This window comes from Abrus precatorius, unplaced genomic scaffold (assembly GCF_003935025.1).
Source record: "Abrus precatorius isolate BTA unplaced genomic scaffold, Abrus_2018 Scaffold6, whole genome shotgun sequence".
NCBI lineage: Eukaryota > Viridiplantae > Streptophyta > Magnoliopsida > Fabales > Fabaceae > Abrus > Abrus precatorius.
This window is the reverse complement of record NW_020874406.1, coordinates 15,507,200-15,527,575: the sequence shown is the minus strand read 5'-3', so window position 1 is coordinate 15,527,575 and position 20,376 is coordinate 15,507,200. Positions and strand designations below refer to the sequence as shown.

Sequence of the window (20,376 nt, the reverse complement as noted above, 5' to 3'; positions counted from 1 at the left end):
TATAAGCGAAGCATGTTATTGTAGGGGACTTGGGGAGTGTCTTTTCGTAACCAAGACGAATAATTTGTTGCTGTAAGGCAGCGACAATTAAAAGAGATGAAAGCACTACCAAAAAATTCCAAGAAACCGAAAAATTAGATGTTGATACCGGCAAAAGTTGCCCCACAATTGACAAGAACTAGACACCAAACGACAGAATCCACTTAAGCTGCCATGTTAGAGAGGGGAAAAGGAAGAAAAAGAAGTGGAAAAGTCATAAACTGATTTAAGAATAAGATTACGAGTATTAGCACCCAACAATCATGTAGGTAGGTGCTTAGGAGGGAGCAAAGCCATGATAATTTAATTGCGCTGTGCGTTTCCAATCGTTATTACCATAACCAATGAGAAAATTTACGGAATAGGACATTATTTTAATAGGTCATGTTCTATATGCATCGCACTAACATCCTTTACTCAACTTTTAGTTTTATATTTGTTTTAAATTTCAGAATATCTTTATAGGATAATTTTTTGCTTGGTAGTGTGATTGCCATGTGCAATGTTTTCCAGCTTGCCATCGTCCACAGTTTTGAATCATAAGCCCAATCATGGCCGTGTCAAACGGCTAGAAAAATCAAAACCACGCACACATGGTTTTATGACAGGAATAACCGACAGGTGTTACCGACCATAATTTAATCACTTTTTTTTTTAATCACAGTACAATTTTTGAATATATAACCACCCTAGTTATTCAAACTTCACTTTAATTACCCTGTCCTAATGTTTAATCAGAGGTTAACCATTTTTTTTTGCCGTTTAAACAAATACTACCTTCATTAAGAGTGTGTACGTTTAATTTTCTGTAGTGAGTTTAATTGATTTAATCTTTCTTTCCTTAAAATTTAGAGTAAATCTCCCGCTAAACTAATGGTTTTATTATCCTTAATCATTGGAACTAAATTAGTAACCAATAATATTTTTTATTAAAAATATTTTTTTATATCTTTAATATAATATTACCTTTTTAATTTTAATTCTTTAACATTAACTCTAAAATTTGAGATTACTATTTTTCTATTAAGATCATTTTACTAAAACTTTTATTTCACAATGCCAAGAAAACATTTATTGAAGCTATAAATTATTTATTATTTTTAAAATATCATTTAATGTAGTTATAAAAATCTTTTAAATATTTTTGTTGATCTCAATGTAAGAAAAAAAAGTTGAATTGTTATATAAAAAATGTTTCAGCAATACTATTGAGGACACTCAAGTCTGTTTAACGATTTTAATAAATTGTTTGGAAAAAAATGAGATGATCAAATCTTGACCACTAAAAATCATTGTCAATAAAAAGCTTTTTCAAAAATAGTTTCTAAAGTTCACAACTTGGCTCTAGTAAGTTAAACAATATAAAGTGATAAAGAGTAAGAAAAAAAGAAAGGAATTATCTTAATTCATTTTACCTTAATTAATTAGGACCACATCCAATGCGTAATTAACAACCAATATTTTTCACTATAACACTAGGATCCTTACAATTGATAATCTGCATAACTTAGAAAAAAATGACGAACCTTTTCACGTTACAATCGTTTTTTTTTTCTTACGAACCTCTTCAAGTTCTACCCATCCAAATTTGAAGGTTGAAAACGGATTTAAGTTTTCACTCAAGATCTTAATTAAAGAACAAATAATTAACAAAAAATGTCTCTTAATAAATTATCTAACTATATAAAATAATAAAATAATTGACTGCAGCTTTAAGTGTAATGTATGTATGAGTTGTTTAATCTAGCATTCAAGTTTTTATTTCCAAATAGTTAGATATATGTTGTAGACATTTTGTGTATATATATATATTCTCAAATGTTTTTTGAGCGTTGAAACATGCAAATGTGTTTAATTAATGCAAATAGTCGCCATTTTAACAATTCATGTGAAAAAATTTAAGATCTTCAAGATTTGTAAAAAAGTTAGCATATCAGTCACTTTAGCTTGAACTTATTCTTTTGAAATTAAATATTTAGCACAACAGTAAAAGTTGATCCCTTGAGGGCATAGAAGAAGCTTGTAGGTAAAATTATTTAAAGTTAATTAGCGTGTATTTGGTGTTATGTTTTTTTAGTGGATTGAAGAGAGTAAGACGAATATTAAATGTGTTTGGACAATTATGCTTACCTAAATTGCCTCAACGAGCGAATATGGGTAGCCTATGAATTAGGAATGACAATGGGTAAAGTACCCGATGGACACTCGTAAAATTTATTCATAATGGATAGGGTATTTATCCGCTATATAGGTACGGGTATCTAAGTACCTACCTCGTCTCATACCTGCATATATATGCTCGAACTTTATTCTACAATTATGTATTGAATTTTTATATTATTCTATTACTTATGTAAAGTTATATAAGATTAATATAAAAATATATTTAATAATAAAGTAAACCAAAAAATTTATTTTGGTTTATATTTTTAATAGAAAAATTTATTTACTATTTTATATCATTTAATTAGTCTAATACAATTTAATTATTACATAGTTAATATGAGATTGACTTTTTTTTAAATATTATTTATATATGACACACATGAAATATTTTTCACACAAATATTTTTGTTAATAAAATTATATTGATGTTTAAATCATAAAGTGAATGATAAATAATAAATATATTGTAAATATTTTATAAATTTTATAATCACCTACTATTACTGTAAATTTATTATTTATTAATAATATTTAAATTTTATTTTTTATATTTTAATTTAAAATAATATTTTTCTATGCAACATATGTATTACAAGCACAACTATAATCTATTGAATCTAAATAATATTATTCTTACTATTTATTCACGTTCAAAAAAGTTTTTGAAAAGATATAAATATAAAAAATTACTGTTACTTTTTATTTGTTAATTTTTTTCAGAGAAAAAGTATAATTTTTTTTAATATGCACGTATATTTCTTTATTATAAAATTTTATTGTGAGCATTTATCTTTTATTCAAATTCTTTCTTTTAAAATTTATATACATTATAAATATTTAATTTATTAAAATAATTTTTCAAAAATTTATATTTTTGATAAAATACTTTCGTATAATATATGAGTTAAAAATACTAGTATTAATATATATATATATATATATATATATTAATTATATTATATTATTTTAATTAAATCTATTATTTTTCTTACAATTTCAAATTCAAAAGTCAAAAAAAATATTTTATGTATCCACTTTCTATTGTAGTATTGAACTTCTCTACTCTAACTCTATTCTCATTCTCAATGTCTGTTTCATTAAAACTTAACAACTATAAAACGTTATTCATTAGAGTTAGTTGTCAATGTTATCATAAGAAGTCATCAAGTGATCTCACACGAAGGGACAACCATTGTGCAAATCTATTTCGTTGTCACTCTGACATTACCAATCGATCAAATCTCATACAAGATAAGGTTATCACTGACAAATAACTTGTGTGTTTAGTTTCGCTTATTGTTTCTAAAAATTTTAGTTTAGAAAATTATTATATTAAGATACATTTAGCATTTATGATATTTGAATATTTATTTATTTTTATCTATGTTTATACCTTGTTCAACAACTACATATTGAATTTTTGAATTATTATGCTACTTATGTGAAGTTATATAAACATATTTTTCTTTATAAATAATTTTTTCTCAAACAAGCAGGTAATGGGTACAAGATAGGTATGCAGGTACCCAGAAGGTAAGAGTACAAATATTAATGTTCATACCTACACGAGTATGGGGCCGGATACGAGTATTTTTTTAAAACGCGGGTATGAAGATGAATACTATAATACTCTACCCATACCCTACTATGAATTCATCCAAATCGATTTCCTTCTTGATATGTTATCCATGTCTTATTTTATCTCTCACCAAATGAAAATGAGGTTGGCCTTGTAGCAGTCTTACACACACACACCCAAACGATTTAATGTGTCGCCATCCATATTCGCATGGTACTTGTTCTACTGACTCCAATTTTTTTGTGTATAAATACTCAAGAATAGCATTCATCGTGAAGTCAGAAAGGACCAACATTTTTTTTAAGAATTAAAAAAATGCTGAAAATTAAAAAATTTGAATTAAAAAATTTAGTGTTACTATTTATTTTTGTTTGTTAATGTATACATCAAAATAGTTATGACATAAAAATAATTTAATTATACATAGATATTAAAGTATAATTTGGTAATCACACATCCTAAATGGTAATTTTGAGCAAAAATGCTTGTCAAAACAACTTTTTTAATGCATGTTATCTATATAAAAATTTATATTGATTTCAAATTCAATTATACAGACGCGTATCCACGATATTTGGATGAAGCTTCATTAATATAGTGTTTAGATAATTATGCTTTTATACTATATCTTTTTGCATAAAATGGGACCTTTTATAAGACTATATTTATCTTTTATAAAAATTATGTAATCCTTTAATTAATAATATTCTACATTTAGTTAGCTTTTATCAACTTTATTTTTATTTATTATGTTATACTTATAGTTGTGATATAGTATCACTCTGAAGAGCCTAACTAGGTGAGTTTAATGTGGTTAACAAATAAGCTACTACTATACTAATGAGGGGGAGGTTGAAAATGATGAGGGAATGTACCTACAAAGAACTATAACATCTAAATGAGTGTTAGTACTAATAAATAACGATGGGAAATGGATTGCATATTACATGTGATAAGAGTTGATTAGAAGTGCGGGTGACACAAAATAAAAAACTGCAACAAAACTTTACCATATGTGTTGGCATGAAATAATTATAGAAAGTTCTCAATTCTTAGAATAACTTACGTGATCCTTTGACTATAATCCCTTACGATGAGCATATATTAAGTGATGGGTGTGTAAGCACACATAATTTAATATAGGCCTCAAAGATAATGTTTAACCCAATTTAGATATTAAGTTATCAGCGTCTTAGTGGTACCAATGAAAATTTTAATCCCTTTTAAGTTGCCTCATATCAGTTTATTTTTATATAAAAAAAAATAACTCATAAAATGATTTTATATTCAATAACAATGAATAATAGTGTAATTATCGAGTTATTAATCAATAATTAGTCAAATCAGTTGATCATATTATTATTAATGTTATAACTAAATAAGATGTAAAGAAGCAACTTTGAATTTAATTTGGTTTCGGCTCAACAATGAGAATCAAGTTATATCCTGCACTCGAGGTAATTTCCATGTAGCAAATGACAACATGAGTAAATAAATGTGGAACCAAACAAAGCATTGGCAATTAGGCATCTAGGACCGCTAAGCAACCAAATTGGCAAGTACACTTTATTCCTGTTACCTAGGGGAGGCTAAGGAAAGTAAGCTTAACGTGCATGTCACTCCACATTCTTGTTGTGCTAAATTGTTAGCAACCCCTTGCTCTCTCACTTTTCTCACTATAGATGTTCACCAACCTGGTCCACAAATTTTTGGAATTTGGGAATTTGATATTCAAAACAGGCCCCTACCCAGTCCTTATGCAAAACATTTTATATCTTGGACATAATTAGATCAGCTATATAATTGAAACAAAGGAAGACACAGAACCACACCCTCACTAGGGTCGGTCTATTTCTTTTTGTCCATCAATTAGTAGTGTCCCTTTCAAAGTGTATCATTCTTCTATTATTATTCAAAGTTCACTTTCTTGCTGTAAAAATAGTTTAAAAGATTATAATACAACTGGCCCGTGATCTCAACAACTTCATAGCTTGTATAGTAACAAGTAATAAGTAATATACTATATATGCCCTTTTCCCCAACCCTTTTCAGCTTAAGCCATCATTCACTCGCACTCTGCATTTTACAGTTTCCTCCTTAACCTTACACTGCTAAAACAGCAAATGGCTCAGCTTAACCTCATACTTGTCTGGTTACTCTTCATAAGTCTGTGCCTTTATTCATGTCCTACTTCGGCCCAGCTAAGTCGACACCACTATGCGAAAACATGCCCCAATGTTGAAAACATTGTGAGAGCAGCAGTCAAAAAGAAATTTCATCAAACATTTGTCACAGTTCCTGCTACCATTCGTCTCTTCTTCCATGATTGCTTTGTGCAGGTAATCTAATCAAATGCATGCATTCGATTCACAATACAAATGTTGCTGAACTAATAAAATTGGATTTATAATGTGTCTGCAATTCTACAGGGTTGCGATGCTTCGGTTTTGGTAGCATCCAAGGGAAACAACAAAGCAGAGAAGGATCACCCTGATAATCTTTCACTAGCCGGAGATGGGTTTGACACAGTGATCAAAGCAAAAGCCGCAGTAGATGCTGTTCCTTTGTGCAGGAATAAAGTTTCATGTGCTGATATTCTAGCCATGGCAACCCGGGATGTTATTGCACTGGTTTGTGACTTTGTTCATTAATGTCCTGTGAAAAGCATTTGATTCATGTGCCTAATTAGGAGCTTCATTGAATTAATGCAATTGAATCTTCAGGCTGGTGGACCTTTCTACGAGGTTGAATTGGGAAGATTTGATGGGTTGAGATCTAAGGCTTCTGATGTAAATGGGAGGCTTCCGCAGCCAGGCTTCAACCTGAACCAGCTTAATTCCCTGTTTGCGGCCAACGGGCTTACTCAAACTGAAATGATAGCACTTTCAGGTAATGCGCGTGATTTACACTTTCCAATCTAAGGCTGTCGGTCAAATAATTATAAACATTGGACATGATCTCTGTTCCCCAGTTAATTCCAATATTTTATTTGGGTTCTCCAGTGATTAGCATAGTTAAGGTAATATTTTGAATTTAAATTTCATCCATGTTGTTTTAGCTATCACTGAATCACGTGGTCTTGTTATGCAATTTAGAAAAATCAGACTGAACATAAGCATAATTAAATATGTGCGTTAATTATTAAACATTCAATGATTTTAATGTAAGTTGTAACTAAAGAAAACGTCGGCTAATATAATCTAACATTATCAAGAAATTTTATCCTCGGTGCCGACAATGGGTAAAAAGTAACCTATTCAAAGATGTTTAATATTTTTTAATTGTTTTTTTTATCAATTAGGAATGCAAAGGAAATCTACTTTGAATTATTTTATTGATTCATTGGCTCCCTAGGTGCTCACACCGTTGGATTCTCTCATTGCAACAAATTCTTCAACAGAGTGTATAATTTCAATGGTAAAAGTAGAGTGGACCCTACATTGAACTTGAAATATGCAGCAGAGCTAAAATCAATGTGCCCAAGGAATGTGGATCCAAGAATTGCCATTGATATGGACCCAACCACTCCACGGGCATTCGACAACGTTTACTTCAAGAATCTTCAGCAGGGAAAGGGCCTGTTCAGCTCAGACCAAGTGCTCTTCACGGACTCAAGGTCCAAGGCCACGGTAAATGCCTTTGCCAGTAACAGCAAAATCTTCCATGCTAACTTCGCCGCTGCCATGACCAAATTGGGCCGAGTTGGGGTCAAGAATGCACAGAATGGTAACATTCGAACCGATTGTTCGGTTATTTAATTTACGACAAACAGCCCAAGTTGTTGTAATGTTTAAGGATGAGAGTATTATCAACTTATGGGAATACATTATGTATATTTGTTTTCCTTTATGTTTAAAATCGTAAGTACTGAAAGTAGCTAATTTCTCAGCTGGCATGATTTTTTTGGGGGAAGTCAATTTGTTTGTGTGGGTGTGGGTGTGTGTTTTTATACAAATGTTCGCTTGTGATAATGGACTTGTTCCGTGACGAATATGGCAGCCTAACAAACAAAGCTGTCTAAGCAGGCATGCCACTATTACATTCGTTGACCCTTAGAGAATAAAGTGGAAGTAGAAGTGGGAACATTAATGTGCAAACAAATAACTCAGTATAAAAAAATAAATTGCACACTAAACAACTTGGTGAATGACATCAATTACCTTGAAAGTAATCCTTATAATCAAGAAAAACTCAATAATCTCCAAATATATCCAAAGATTAGGTGGATAAACTATTTGGGCAAGGTTACCCATCCGTAGTAGAGGTGCTGCTCATTTGAGTGTCTGACATCCATCTCATGGGCTCAATTCACGGTATGGTGAAAAGGATTATTAAAAAAAGGTATTCTTCTCAATGAAATTTGATTAAAAGTCAACAATATTTAAATCCAGTGTGTTTTGAGTTCTGCACCGCATAGAGAGACGGTTGCTCCTCACCTTACCAAAGAAAATGCTAAAATTTTTATTCACCATCAGATTCTAATTAACAAAGATGGTAGTCACAGGTGCTTCTGCATGGTCTTTTCTTATATTGGCTCACTGATTCTTGTAAACAAATTTACTGCTCCACCTGCATTGTGTGATTTTGTATGACTCGTGAAACATACATCACAGTCCATCGTACCCAAGCACCAAAATTTAAATAAAAAAATCTCAAGTTAATCCTCAAGATGATATGAATGGAACGTTTTAGTCCTTAAAAATTTTAAAACCATTATTCCTGATTTTGTAAAAAGTCATTCATTTAATCCTATTTTATTTTATTTTCATTTTATGCTAAAATGAACTATAAGTAATTTTTTTTTCCGGAGTCAATGGCTAAAAAAGGTTTTTTAAAATTTTGAAAACTAAAATGTTTAACCTATACAATCTCGATGACTAATTCAAGTGTTTATTCAAAATAACATTATAAATAAAATGTGTCAAGGACTTAATCAAACAAAAATTCATGATCAAAACTTACAACATTCTTATATGGACATCATTCAAATCCCTAAATCCCTTGAGCAATAAAAGATAAAATCACAATATTGGTCATAAGTGGTTTCATATAAACTTTGACAGAAAAAAAAAACTACTCTGATTTTCCTCTCACTGGTGATACCCAGAAGACAAAGGAACCTAACCCTGGATGATTGAAGATAATAAGCTCTATTAAAAAGGATAAATAAAGTGAAAAAATATCTAAAGATACCAACCATGGAGTTCCCCAGCAATTCAGCAAAGTGAATCTTTTTATGTGCTAATATTTTTATGATTTAACAGGTAAAAAATTCCCAAACTAAAATAGTCATCCTTGAAACCTATACAAGATATGGTCACCAAATTCAAATGTGTAGCAGTTTCCACCCTTGAAGCCCTAGTGCGAAGTGACGAATTAGAAATGTAATAAAGCCAATTATGATCCATCATCTTGATTGAGTAGAAAGAGTTTAAACCTATATACTGTTGATGCTTCAAGTCCAAGCACGTTAAAGATATAAAAACCAATTTTGTGCCCATATACTGCTTAAATTTGTAAGAGAATTGGTCATTCACAAAAACATCCCATATTTTGCGATTACATGTATGTCAATAATGCTTATAAGTGCAATATCAAAATCAGTGTAGACTTAATCTATTCTGATAAATCGAATCGTTAGGAAAACCCAATTTATAGCTTTGGTCAGTCCAATTGCAACCTGTTTTAGCTCATTCTTCTAATGCATGTAGGCAAATCTTCTCCAAATGGATTGGCCAATCTTCCCCTAGTATAATAGGATTCAACTCTACTGCTGCTCGAAAGTCTGAAATAGATGCAGAAACAGATCCAACTGGGTTTGGCATATACCTACTCATGAGCAATCCCTTCAGACCAGGATGAATTGGACCACTAAATTTGCCTACAGATTTTGAAACAACCAAATCCAAACATGATTTTATCAATTCTTTTAGGTAAACATCAAGTGCATTATTTAATAAGTTGGCGGAATCCGCTGAGACTTTAAATCCTCCTATTTCACACTTCTGCTCCAACCTTGTCATCAGAGAACATGTATCAGGTAGTTGACCAATGCTTTGACAGGTATTAGTGAAATTAATAGATGCTGATCCTTTACATAAACAATTTTTTTCTCTTTTAGTAGTGATGGGAATTCCAAGAGGTGCTTTAACAGGACTCCTACTATAAATGCTTGGGCTTCCAAAATCCTGATCAACCTCCTCCCCATCTTCCACAGAGAGAGGTGGCCTGCTAACTAGAGAATGTTGGTCTGTAGTGTTTTTCTGTTCATGACTTTTTGGGACTGAATCCTCATATGCAATGCGGAATCTGCGGTCACGTAAATTTGGAGTCCTACCTCTACGAGGAGATTGAGGAAAATCTTTGCAGAGCAACTGAAAATTGCTCTTATGATAACCATTTGGTGTTTTCACACAAAAAGAACCTTCTAGTTTGCCTTTTCTTGGCGAGGGTATCATAGAGAGGCAAGCTTTTTTTAAGATTGACCTGATGAAATGGTTATGAAGATGGACATTGTCTCTCCCAACAGTTGCTATGCAAAGCCTGTCAAATTCATGTTTACTAATTTTAAGACTCAGAAATCTTGTGATAAGATCAAAGTAATTGCATGCTTTCACACTTTCAAGCCTGGCTTCAATCCGTAATTTTTGCTCTAACGTGTCTATTAGAGGAAAATACCGAGCCGCTGGCATACTGCTTCCCCAAATTGCCACACTATAATCAGAACCGTCCAGTTAAAGAGAGACGTTTTGACACCTTGATATCTGAAAATTCATAATTCAATTTGGGAGCTCAAAACCGAAGGGCAAGCCCTGGTTTGGATGCATTAATTTCAGTATCAAAAGTCAACCATGCCAAATGATATAATCTGAGAGGTTACCAAATGGTGAAGACAGAAACACAGACTGAGAAGACAGAACCAGATAAACGAATTCCTATTACTCGTTTTTCTACTCTCCGTTATTCAATGGCATAATTCATCCGGTCAATCAAAGAATAATTTAGATAAAGACATATACCAGAGTAATAGCAAAGTAACCAATTTAACAGAAAGAATAAAGGTAAGCAACAAAAAATAGCAATTTTCCAAATTCACATTGACAATTGTAGCAATAGAACAACCTAAGCTCGCAAAATTGATCAAGAACAGGAAACGGACAACACAACACGCAACGACTTTGAGAGAAGAACGCGAAGTGAAAGAAGAGAATGCCAAACCTGAAAATACGAAATAGCTTCGGAATTAGACTATTTGATTGTCCGGTCACTAGAACTAAATTTGCTTCGAAAGTGCGACCAAGGTTAGGGCTTTGTTACCGGCCAGAAGAGGGAACCACCTTAACCCTTCCGAAGTGTCTGAAATTCGCAAGCGAAGGTCAAAGTCATGTGCGTTATACAATGTGTAATGTAAGCGCGACTTGCTGCGAATAATGGTGTGCCAATGATATAACAAGACCACATTGGTAGTTTAGTTTTGTAGCACCAAAAGAGTTCACATGACACAAGTCACGCACACGTATCCAACAGCTATGCCTACGCATGCCACATATTTGGTTTGTCAGGGAAAATTTTCCCGTAACAACTGTCGATTCGTGTCAAACTTGAGTATACAAGTCTGGAAATGTTTCTGCATACCCAGCACGCAAAATTCCCAGGACTTTCGACGGTGAACAGAGAAAAAAAAATACAAATAAAAAATGTGTTCAAATTTGTGAGTTTACTAGAAAGATTACGTATATAATATTACAGTTAAAAATATAAGTATTTTTAAATTAACAATATTTATTAGATGAAGTAGTTCAAAATAAAAAGAAGAAATGGAAAAACTGAAAAAATAAGAACACATTGTTATCGCTTGCATATTTTATCGTAGTTAATTTATATTTAATTATGATTAACTATTAATATTAATAAATAATAATGATCTGTCAATATTTAATTAATTAATGTAAATAATTTATGGACTTTAAAATTACGATTAGGAGAGAATTTTTGAGGAAAAATAAAAAGAAGACATATTTTTAATTTTTAATTAAAAAATTATACATTTATTATAATAAATACATTAAATTTATGTTAATATATTATTTTATATTTTTTATTTTACAAAAATATTAATTTTAAATATATGTATTTAAAATATAAAATTTATTGACTTTAATATGTTTTAACTACCTTTAAATAGAGCTTATTTCAAATTACTATCTATTAATTTTTTTAATTTTAATGCTTAACTAATTTATTTTTTAATTTTGTATCTAACATTAACTTTCGTCAGTTAAATAGTGACCTGGCTCACAGTTTGTCATGTCACCCCTAATCTCTCTCCTTTACCTCACCCTTAAATTTTCACGTCATGAATTTATATAAAAAAATAAAACATAACTTATACGTTGCATTTTAGGGAATGAGGAAAAGAGGGCTAAATCAAGAACACTATTCCAAAAAGAAGAACACTAAAGAGAAAAATACGCTGAAGATGAACATGAAAGAAAGAAGAAGAATCATAAAAGGAAGAAGAATGTTAGGGTTCCTTTTTCGTTGGTTATTGTTGTCCATCTCGATCTCTATTTTCGTTCTTTGTCTTCACGAAATAAAAAGTGTGGGTGGTTCCTTGTGCTCATCTTCTGTAAGATGTTGTAACTTACAAATGTAAAAAGTCTGCTATAATTTTTACTTCATAGAGCAAGAAAAATCTTGGTAGAAAGTTTTGGAGATGTTCTGGTTAGAATATAAGTTTAACTGGTTGTATTTGAGAATGAATTTTTGTTTTTGTGTTTACAAATTTGTTTGTATTTGGTTTGCAGGAATATAATTCTTGCAATTATTTTCGTTGGTTAAAGAACCTGTAAATGGGGACAATGAATTTGTTATCTCAAGACAAATCCGCACAATTCAAGAGTTAAAGGCAAAGATCAGTGATTTAATGAGATTGAAAAATAACTAAGGAGAAAATGGCAAAAAGAAAATAAGAGATGGTGAGACTTCAGGAAAAATGTCATGATCTTCATCAACAACTTGCATTATTGAAACTTAAAATATCCTGCAAAAAGAAGAAGATTGTTGTTGAGAGGAATAAGGTGAAGATTTTAGGATGTTTAGTAATTGTGCTTTAGTTTTTCATTACCATTATGAGCATTGTAGTAGCAATGAATGTTGTTGGTAAGAAAGTTTTAAAGGCTAACAGTTTGTAATTCAATGTAACAAAAGTTATTTTGAATATGGTTGAGTGAATTCAATAACATAAGAATTGATGCTTTTGACTCTATTCACTCTGATAATTCTATTATTTACTCTGTTGAATTTAGTTGTATTCACTATAAAAAATTATTCTGATTTGACATAACAATTGATAATTGAATATACAAGTTTAATTAGTTATTAACAACCTCCATAATTTTAGTATTCAGAATAGAACCTGTATTTTTAAATTGTTTAAGGTTTACTACCTTCATAAATAAACGTTTTCATATTACTACCCTTAATATATAACTGAACGTAAATTACCGCTTAATATTTTATATTCTTTTAGTATCTCTAAAATAAATATTTTATATTTTACTACTTGCATTATACAAATTTACTAATTCACTACCCATTTTTGTTATAAGTAATAGATTAGAAATATGTGAAAATAAGACTCAAACATACAAAATAATAGTCCCAAAAGGTGCACATGCATGCTGCACATTGTTTATATTTGATTGTTATCAAAAGGTACACCTTGTGGTCCATAAAAGATTCACATTTAGATGCTTCACAATTAAAATAAAGATATTGCTACTACACATTATTTAAAATAAAGTAACATTACTCCCAATACAAAATAACTCTAAACATTATTCTCCCTCAGAAATGGTTCCCAAAAAACACTGTTCCCCTTCAATTCGCATCATTTGTCCTTCTCCCTTGTCTGCCCCCGCTACTGCACTTGCCTCTAAACTTGGTTGACTTAATTGAGTTGATAAAGATGGTAGAGTTGACCCTTCATTAGCTACTCCTTCTGCTACAACAATGTCTTCATTCAAATTGTAGCAATTAATTTTCCTTTTGGTTAAGCACTTGGTTAACTTATTTACTTTCGTCTTGTGCTTGGTCCTTTCAGTGGTCTTCTTGGTACCATTTTTGCCTGCAAAGGTAAATCATTAACAATTTTACTAAATCCATGAAATTATGAGGCTAATACATATACCTTTTTTTAGATTGGTAAATATTGTTGTGCATCTGCTGTTCGAAGTGGAATAGGTGCTAAGTTTTCAACATTTGCCTCAGTTGGTGCAATATCAGGTTAACTTTTAGCTATTTCAGTGGCTGTTGGTTATGGTGGTGTTGGATGTGGATAGGTTCTTGTGTTATGGCCTTGTATACCACATCTTTTACGCTTATACTTACCAATATCTCTTGTCAATCTTGTCAAATTTGGGTTTATCTCATTAGGTTCCCTTCTTCTCAATTTTTTAAGTCTTTCAGGACCCCTTTTATTTTTGGCAGATAGGATATCATAAAATTCAATTTCAAGCCACATGTTCTACCCATTGGTGGTTGAAATCTTGTGCGCACATATATATCACATAAGTATCTCAAGAATAATAATTATCAACATAGTTCATGAAGTCAAATTTTTTGAATTGCATGGCAATCACAACATACCTGCATAGAATACCCACTAAATCTCAGAAATTACAACTACAGTAGTTCCTATTGATGTATATTATAAATTCCTCTCCATAATGTAAATCGCTTACTTCAAAGTCTTCATCCCCTCCCCAACTTGCTATCCAATTCCCTGACGTTTCAACCTCTCAATCTAGTCGTTTTAAAGGCTTAGGCATAATTTGTCCTGTTTAGCCTTTAACTTTGTCCCTAAGATTGGAAAATCTATTCATCAAATACATCCTTATCCACTTAAACATTGTGATAATTGGTTTATTCCTAACAATAAGGATTGTGTTGTTAAATACTTCACTAAGATTATTCATTAATAAATCACATTTGTGGGTAACATGAAAATTTATGCTTACACCATGCTTTCCTATCCAGATTAAATAGCCAGTAAAATGCAGTCTCATTCAAATCTCTAATCTACTGCATATAAGTCCTCCAAAGCTATTCATATGTTTCTTTGACAGCACCCATCATGAGGGCTATTCATATGTTTCTTTAATAGCACCCATCATGAGGTCTCTTAGTTAGACTCCTCCTCTAAATTTCTTTCTAAAATTGTTATATAAGTACCTCAAATAGAATCTATGTTCAACAGGTACAGAAAATTCTTCAAAAACTTGCATCAAACCCTATAAAAAATTTAAATCAAGTCAACACAAAATTCTAAGGTAGTAATCTAAAAATGAGTTAAATTAGAGGTAGTAAAAATGAACATCTTTACCTTTTGTTGGACACTCATAAAGACCCACTTGTTCACCTCAATAGAACCAATATCCTCTGAGAGCAAATTCAAAAATCATCTCTAAGTCTCCTTTGATTCAGTCTCTACAACAATAAAAGCCAACGGAAGGTATTGATCATTTGGGTCTATCCCAACAACAATCAATAGTTGACCTCCAAATTTATTTTTAAGGTGACATCCATCCACCCTTATCAATGGGCAACAAGCCTTCTTAAAAGCTAATTTTGGACTTTCAAGGCACATGTAGAAACTCTCAAACCTTAGCAAAATCTCTAAAGATAACCTAAATACCTTAATCACACAAGTATTGGCCGCACTTCTTTGTTTAAGTTCAACTGCATATCTCAAAAGTAGTCCATACTATTTGTCAAAATCACCATCAATCACAAATTTAGCAATTTGTTTAGCCTTAAATGCTCTTGATAGTGTTATTCTAGTGGAATAGTTGAATTGAATTTCTCCAACAATATTCTTTAATGCAATGTCAGTATTTGTAGCCTTCATCTTGTTAATCAAAACATTGGCAACTCAAGATAATTTTGCACTCTTATTGTGGAACACCCTTCCACATGTGTGTTTATCAGTCAGAGTGTTCAGCCTGTAAATCTCTGAATTGCTAACCTTATTAACATACACACAATATTCAACACAATATCTACATCTTTCCCTTGCCTTTCTCTTATCATTCAAATCAAATCTAATTTCCTTTCCATTCAACATATTATACTCTTAAATTGCGTCTTTAAACTCCTTAATGGAACCAAACTCCAAACTCAACTTCTATTTGAAATCCTTATTCAAATCATCACCATTAAATCTGGAATATTTTTTTTCTCAGACCATCTTCCTCAGAGTCACCACTAATCGGCTCTTCACTTGCATACCCATGATCAATATCATCTACTTCTACTCTTTGTGCCTTATAAAAATCATCTGCTTTGGTAAAACCTTGACTAGTCTAACCAAAAACACAAAATTCACTCTTTTAGTTTGTCTCTTCTTAACACCCTTATTTTTCTTTCTTTTTCCCATCTACAATTTCTCAACAACAACAACACCAGCATCTTCACCCCTAACTCCAACCCCACCAACAACACCAGTACTAACAACAGTCATTCTTCTAGTATGAGCATCATTTTAAAGCGCACTTGGTAAGTCACCTTCAGGGGTGGACATTTCAACAGATTCTTCTTCCTTAAAAATCCAAATAACCTCTACTTGAACAGGTACTTTCTTAGGCTCATGAACACCACAAGCAGCATGTTCTTCCTCTGCCTCAACATCTTCATTCAATTTTTTTGCAACTGATTTCTTCTTGCTGCATTTTACTCGCCCAAATTCTGGAACGTGCCTATCAAATCCATCATTCATGTCACCAGTTCTATCCTCCTCACTATCATCTAAATGAACTTCTTTTAGAGATTTCTCCTCACTTCTGGCAAAATTGTCCCTAACAACACTTCCGTTGTCTCTTTCAAAAATAACATACATTTCAACCTCCACACTGTTACTGTTAAACATGGCAAAGTTAACCATGTCTAGGGCTACACTCTCACAGTTGATTTTCTTGAAGTCACAATGACCAAATTTTCACCATATCCTCATAAGGTGCTCTCCGTAACCTAAATCTTCTTTTACAACCCCAAGTGCTTTAAAGTACGACCGCTTGTTCATATCAATGTTTTTTACAGAAACTGCCTCTTTGCTCCAACGTAGTGCATCACGGGGTTCAACTCAAAATGATCCCCGTGATGAATAATAGCATTGAAAGTCATCTATATACAAAAAGAACAAATATTCGTGTAAGATAAAGCAAAATTAACGAAAATAAATCCTAACCCTTAATAATCAAATCCAATAGTACTTACCTTTAACAATGTTTAGAACGGTATTTCGTATTAGTCTTCGCTCAACACTAGGTGCTTTCCAGAACAATAAAGAAGAGTCTATTTATGGCAACAAAATGTCACCTCTAATAACACTTCTCCTCCATGAACAATCAATCATCAACAATGGTGCTTGAAAAACAAGGAACAAACAACAATGCGAATGTTTGTTTCCAAAATAAAAAAAACAATGAAAAATTAAGACGAAGATGAGAAACAAAGTTGAATTTCAAATAAGTGGTTCAATGATTTTTGTTTTATATTTTGAAAATTTTCACTTAAAAATGAAGATTGAGAAACTGCCCATTTACGACTTCAACGTTTCTTCTTTCAACATTTCCAAAATTGAAATATTGTGCGCTTGAATCTTAATTTATTTATTTTTAAATTTTTTAAAAAAATAAAATGTTGATGAAGATTTTTGTAACGTGTAAATTTAAAGGTGAAACAGAAGAGAAAGATTGGGGGTGACGTAGCAAACTGTGAGTCACATCACTATTTAATTGACACAGATTAACGTCAGGTATAAAATTGAAAAAAAATTAGTTAAACATTAAAATGAAAATAAAAATTAATAGATATTAATTTAAAATAAGCTCTATTTAGAAGTCATTAAAACATATTTAAGCCAAAAAAATTTTCTCTCCAAAATATTCCTTCCTAAACAACCTCTGATTAAGTAGAAATTTTTCCCGAACTTCTCTAGACGATGGATTGCTTTTCAAGAAGCGTGTGATTATAGTCTGTCTCTCGGGCAGTCCTCGCTAATTCATCTGGTTTGATAGACTGTGTTGACCATGCTTTGAAAGAGTTTAGTATAAGTTTAATATTTTTGCAGTTTCTTCAAATAATAAAAATTAAAAGAAAATATTCTATTTAAAAAAAAAACCTATATTCCCTCGGTCTAATTTTTGTTTAAAAAATCTATAACAATATTTTTGAGAATTGGAGGAGCGGTGGTATATATGTAGAACTGAATTACTCGTCCCTCTATTTTTATTTTTATTTTCTGTTCTTTCAATAAAAAATAATATTTTGATATAAAAAGACAATGCTTAGAAGAAAATATTGTTATTTAAATCACGTATATGTATCATTTATTAACTGAAGGATAGGAAAAAGAGACAGATAATTTCGATTCCATTGCCCTCATTAGACCTAATTAATTAAAGAGGCCACTTCACAAAAGTATTCCTCAAAAGAAATTAAAAAGACAATCAAATTACTGTGATTGTCCATCGAACAAAATTTAGTTGCACTTTGTCAAATAATATGCAGACCAATTATTTAAATAAAATTTTTAAAACAACAAAAAAAAACTCAAAAAATTATACCTAAAATATATCTTTGTACATTCATCCCATTGCCACCTACTCCTTCCCTGCAACCAATTTAGCCATAATGTTTATGCATAAACCTCATCACGACTGCTTATGAAAAGTATATATATTGCGCGGAAATTAATTATATATTTTCTTGTCAACTTTTTTATTTGTATCAAATATATTGTTTAATTAATAGTAAAACTGATTATTTTGAAGGGGAGCAAAAAAGTTTTGGAGAGGAGGACAAAATTTATATTTTAAATAAATATATTTAAAATTAATATTTTTTGAAATAAAAAATATAAATTAATATATTAACAAAAATTTAATATATTAATAATATATTTATTATCATAAATAATATATAATTTTTTAATTTAAAATTAAAAAATATGACCCTTCCTCCTATCCTTTCTAAAAAAATATACTCTTAAAAGATGATAATGCATTTAATACAATTTAATATATGAAAAGATGATAATATATTTAATACAATTTAATATCTGAAAAATAAACTTTGTTTAACTCATTTTTCTATTTACTAAATGAGTCATTATCTTCTCACGTATTAGTGTAAATTTAAAACTTTTATATTTAATCTAATTCTTTCATTTAACTTATATTTAACGATTAGTTAAATAATAAATTAATTTATTACTTAACTAATCGTTAAATGTAAATTAAATAAGATCGAGTGTAAGAATAATAATATTTCTTAAATATATATATAAATAAAAAAAATCTTTTTATACTAGTATAAATCTAAAAATTCTTACATTTAATTTGAGTTTTTAATTTAATTTAAATTTAATTAATTATTATTAAGTTTAAATTAAATAAAATATTTAAATTAAGTGTAAAATTTTTAGACTTACGTCAATAAAAAAAATTAGTTCTCGTATATAAAATAACATTTGGTGTTGGTACATGTACCATTAGACGTCATCTTGTAAATTTTCGCACATAATCCCGCCCCCATATTTCTATCAGCTAGAATTAAATCACCCCATAATCCCGGTTCCTGCAGGAGGAGACTATTATAAGCAACTCGAGAAGTATCCCCTAAAGTCCATTCTTCCCAAGGAAAGATAAACAAGCAATTACTCCTCGCAAAGCACGTGCTTAAACTCAACAGTGAGTAACATTGCCATGCAACTGAGAGCAATGTCTGGTATCTGATATACATAAGTATAAGAGCACCATAATAATGAAACGAAATGTCCCCGTGTAGAATAAGGTTTAAAGGCTTAAAGCTTCCAAAAGGTCATACTCACACTCAATACACCTGTATATACCAACGCAACCATGCCAACTGTAAATCTGCGTGAGCATTGGTGGTAATTCCCAAGTGGCCAGCAAAACTCCAAGAGCCACCTTCATCATGCATCACACACTAAACTCAGATCTCCCAGGTTTTCTGATTAAGAAAAATAGAAAATAATAAACTCTACAATCTACACATCTGTGTTTGCTACTAAAAGTTTCATTTTGAAAGAATTAAAGTGGTATACGCATAGAGGAGAAGCATATTAAAAGTATAAAATTTTATGATAATAACGTAGAGTGTCATGACGTTAAGTCATTAGTTTTGATCCCTCATTTAAATTGACATTGGGTGTTATTTCAAGTGGTCAGTTGTGAAGCAATCAACCTTAAAACTGGGTGACATCATGATTGAGATGCAATTTGGTTTTCTGGCGTGGTTTTAGTATGTAGTTTATATATGTACTACTAACGCAGGTCTCATATTCCCTTTAAGACTTCTAATTAGTTAATAGTTAATAATAGTATAAAAATAAATATAAGCTATCTCTGACCAAAATTTGAAAGGAAGAAATAAAAAAAAACTTCTAATCTACTCATTTACTCTTAAAGTTACAACGGAGAAAGAAGAATTAGTAACTATCCTAGATGTTAAAAGCCACAGACTACAATAGCAAAATATTTGTTATTCCTCCACGATGAGAAAAATAC

At 30.9% G+C, this 20,376-nt stretch overlaps 2 protein-coding genes across 3 annotated transcripts; one reads left to right on the top strand and one right to left on the bottom strand.

Annotated features, from left to right (window-relative positions):
* The first annotated feature begins 5,491 nt into the window (after positions 1-5,491).
* LOC113869101 (peroxidase 51) lies at positions 5,492-7,704 on the top strand. Of its 2 annotated transcripts, XM_027505246.1 has the most exons (5): positions 5,492-5,626; positions 5,874-6,123; positions 6,214-6,414; positions 6,508-6,673; positions 7,139-7,704. In XM_027505246.1, the coding sequence occupies exons 2-5, from the start codon at positions 5,908-5,910 to the stop codon at positions 7,540-7,542; spliced, it is 987 nt and encodes a 328-aa protein (XP_027361047.1). In that variant the 5' UTR covers positions 5,492-5,626; positions 5,874-5,907; the 3' UTR covers positions 7,543-7,704. The 2 variants fall into 2 exon arrangements, with proteins under 2 accessions (XP_027361047.1, XP_027361046.1); XM_027505245.1 differs by lacking the exon at positions 5,492-5,626 and having other exon boundaries at positions 5,787-6,123.
* Positions 7,705-8,844: 1,140 nt separating this feature from the next.
* Positions 8,845-11,199, bottom strand: LOC113869962. The gene is made up of 2 exons (XM_027506533.1): positions 11,102-11,199; positions 8,845-11,002 (listed from the first exon to the last, which is right to left on the bottom strand). Exon 2 carries the CDS (start codon positions 10,474-10,476, stop codon positions 9,475-9,477), a length of 1,002 nt encoding a protein of 333 aa, XP_027362334.1. The 5' UTR covers positions 10,477-11,002; positions 11,102-11,199; the 3' UTR covers positions 8,845-9,474.
* Between the last annotated feature and the right edge of the window lie 9,177 nt (positions 11,200-20,376).

Coding starts and splice junctions, on each gene's coding strand:
- LOC113869101 (XM_027505246.1), top strand. CDS start 5,908: ATGGCTCAGCTTAACCTCATACTTGTCTGGTTACTCTTCATAAGTCTG. Junction 6,124..6,213: donor TCCATGATTGCTTTGTGCAG/GTAATCTAATCA, acceptor GCAATTCTACAG/GGTTGCGATGCTTCGGTTTT. Junction 6,674..7,138: donor TGAAATGATAGCACTTTCAG/GTAATGCGCGTG, acceptor TTGGCTCCCTAG/GTGCTCACACCGTTGGATTC.
- LOC113869962 (XM_027506533.1), bottom strand. CDS start 10,476: ATGCCAGCGGCTCGGTATTTTCCTCTAATAGACACGTTAGAGCAAAAA.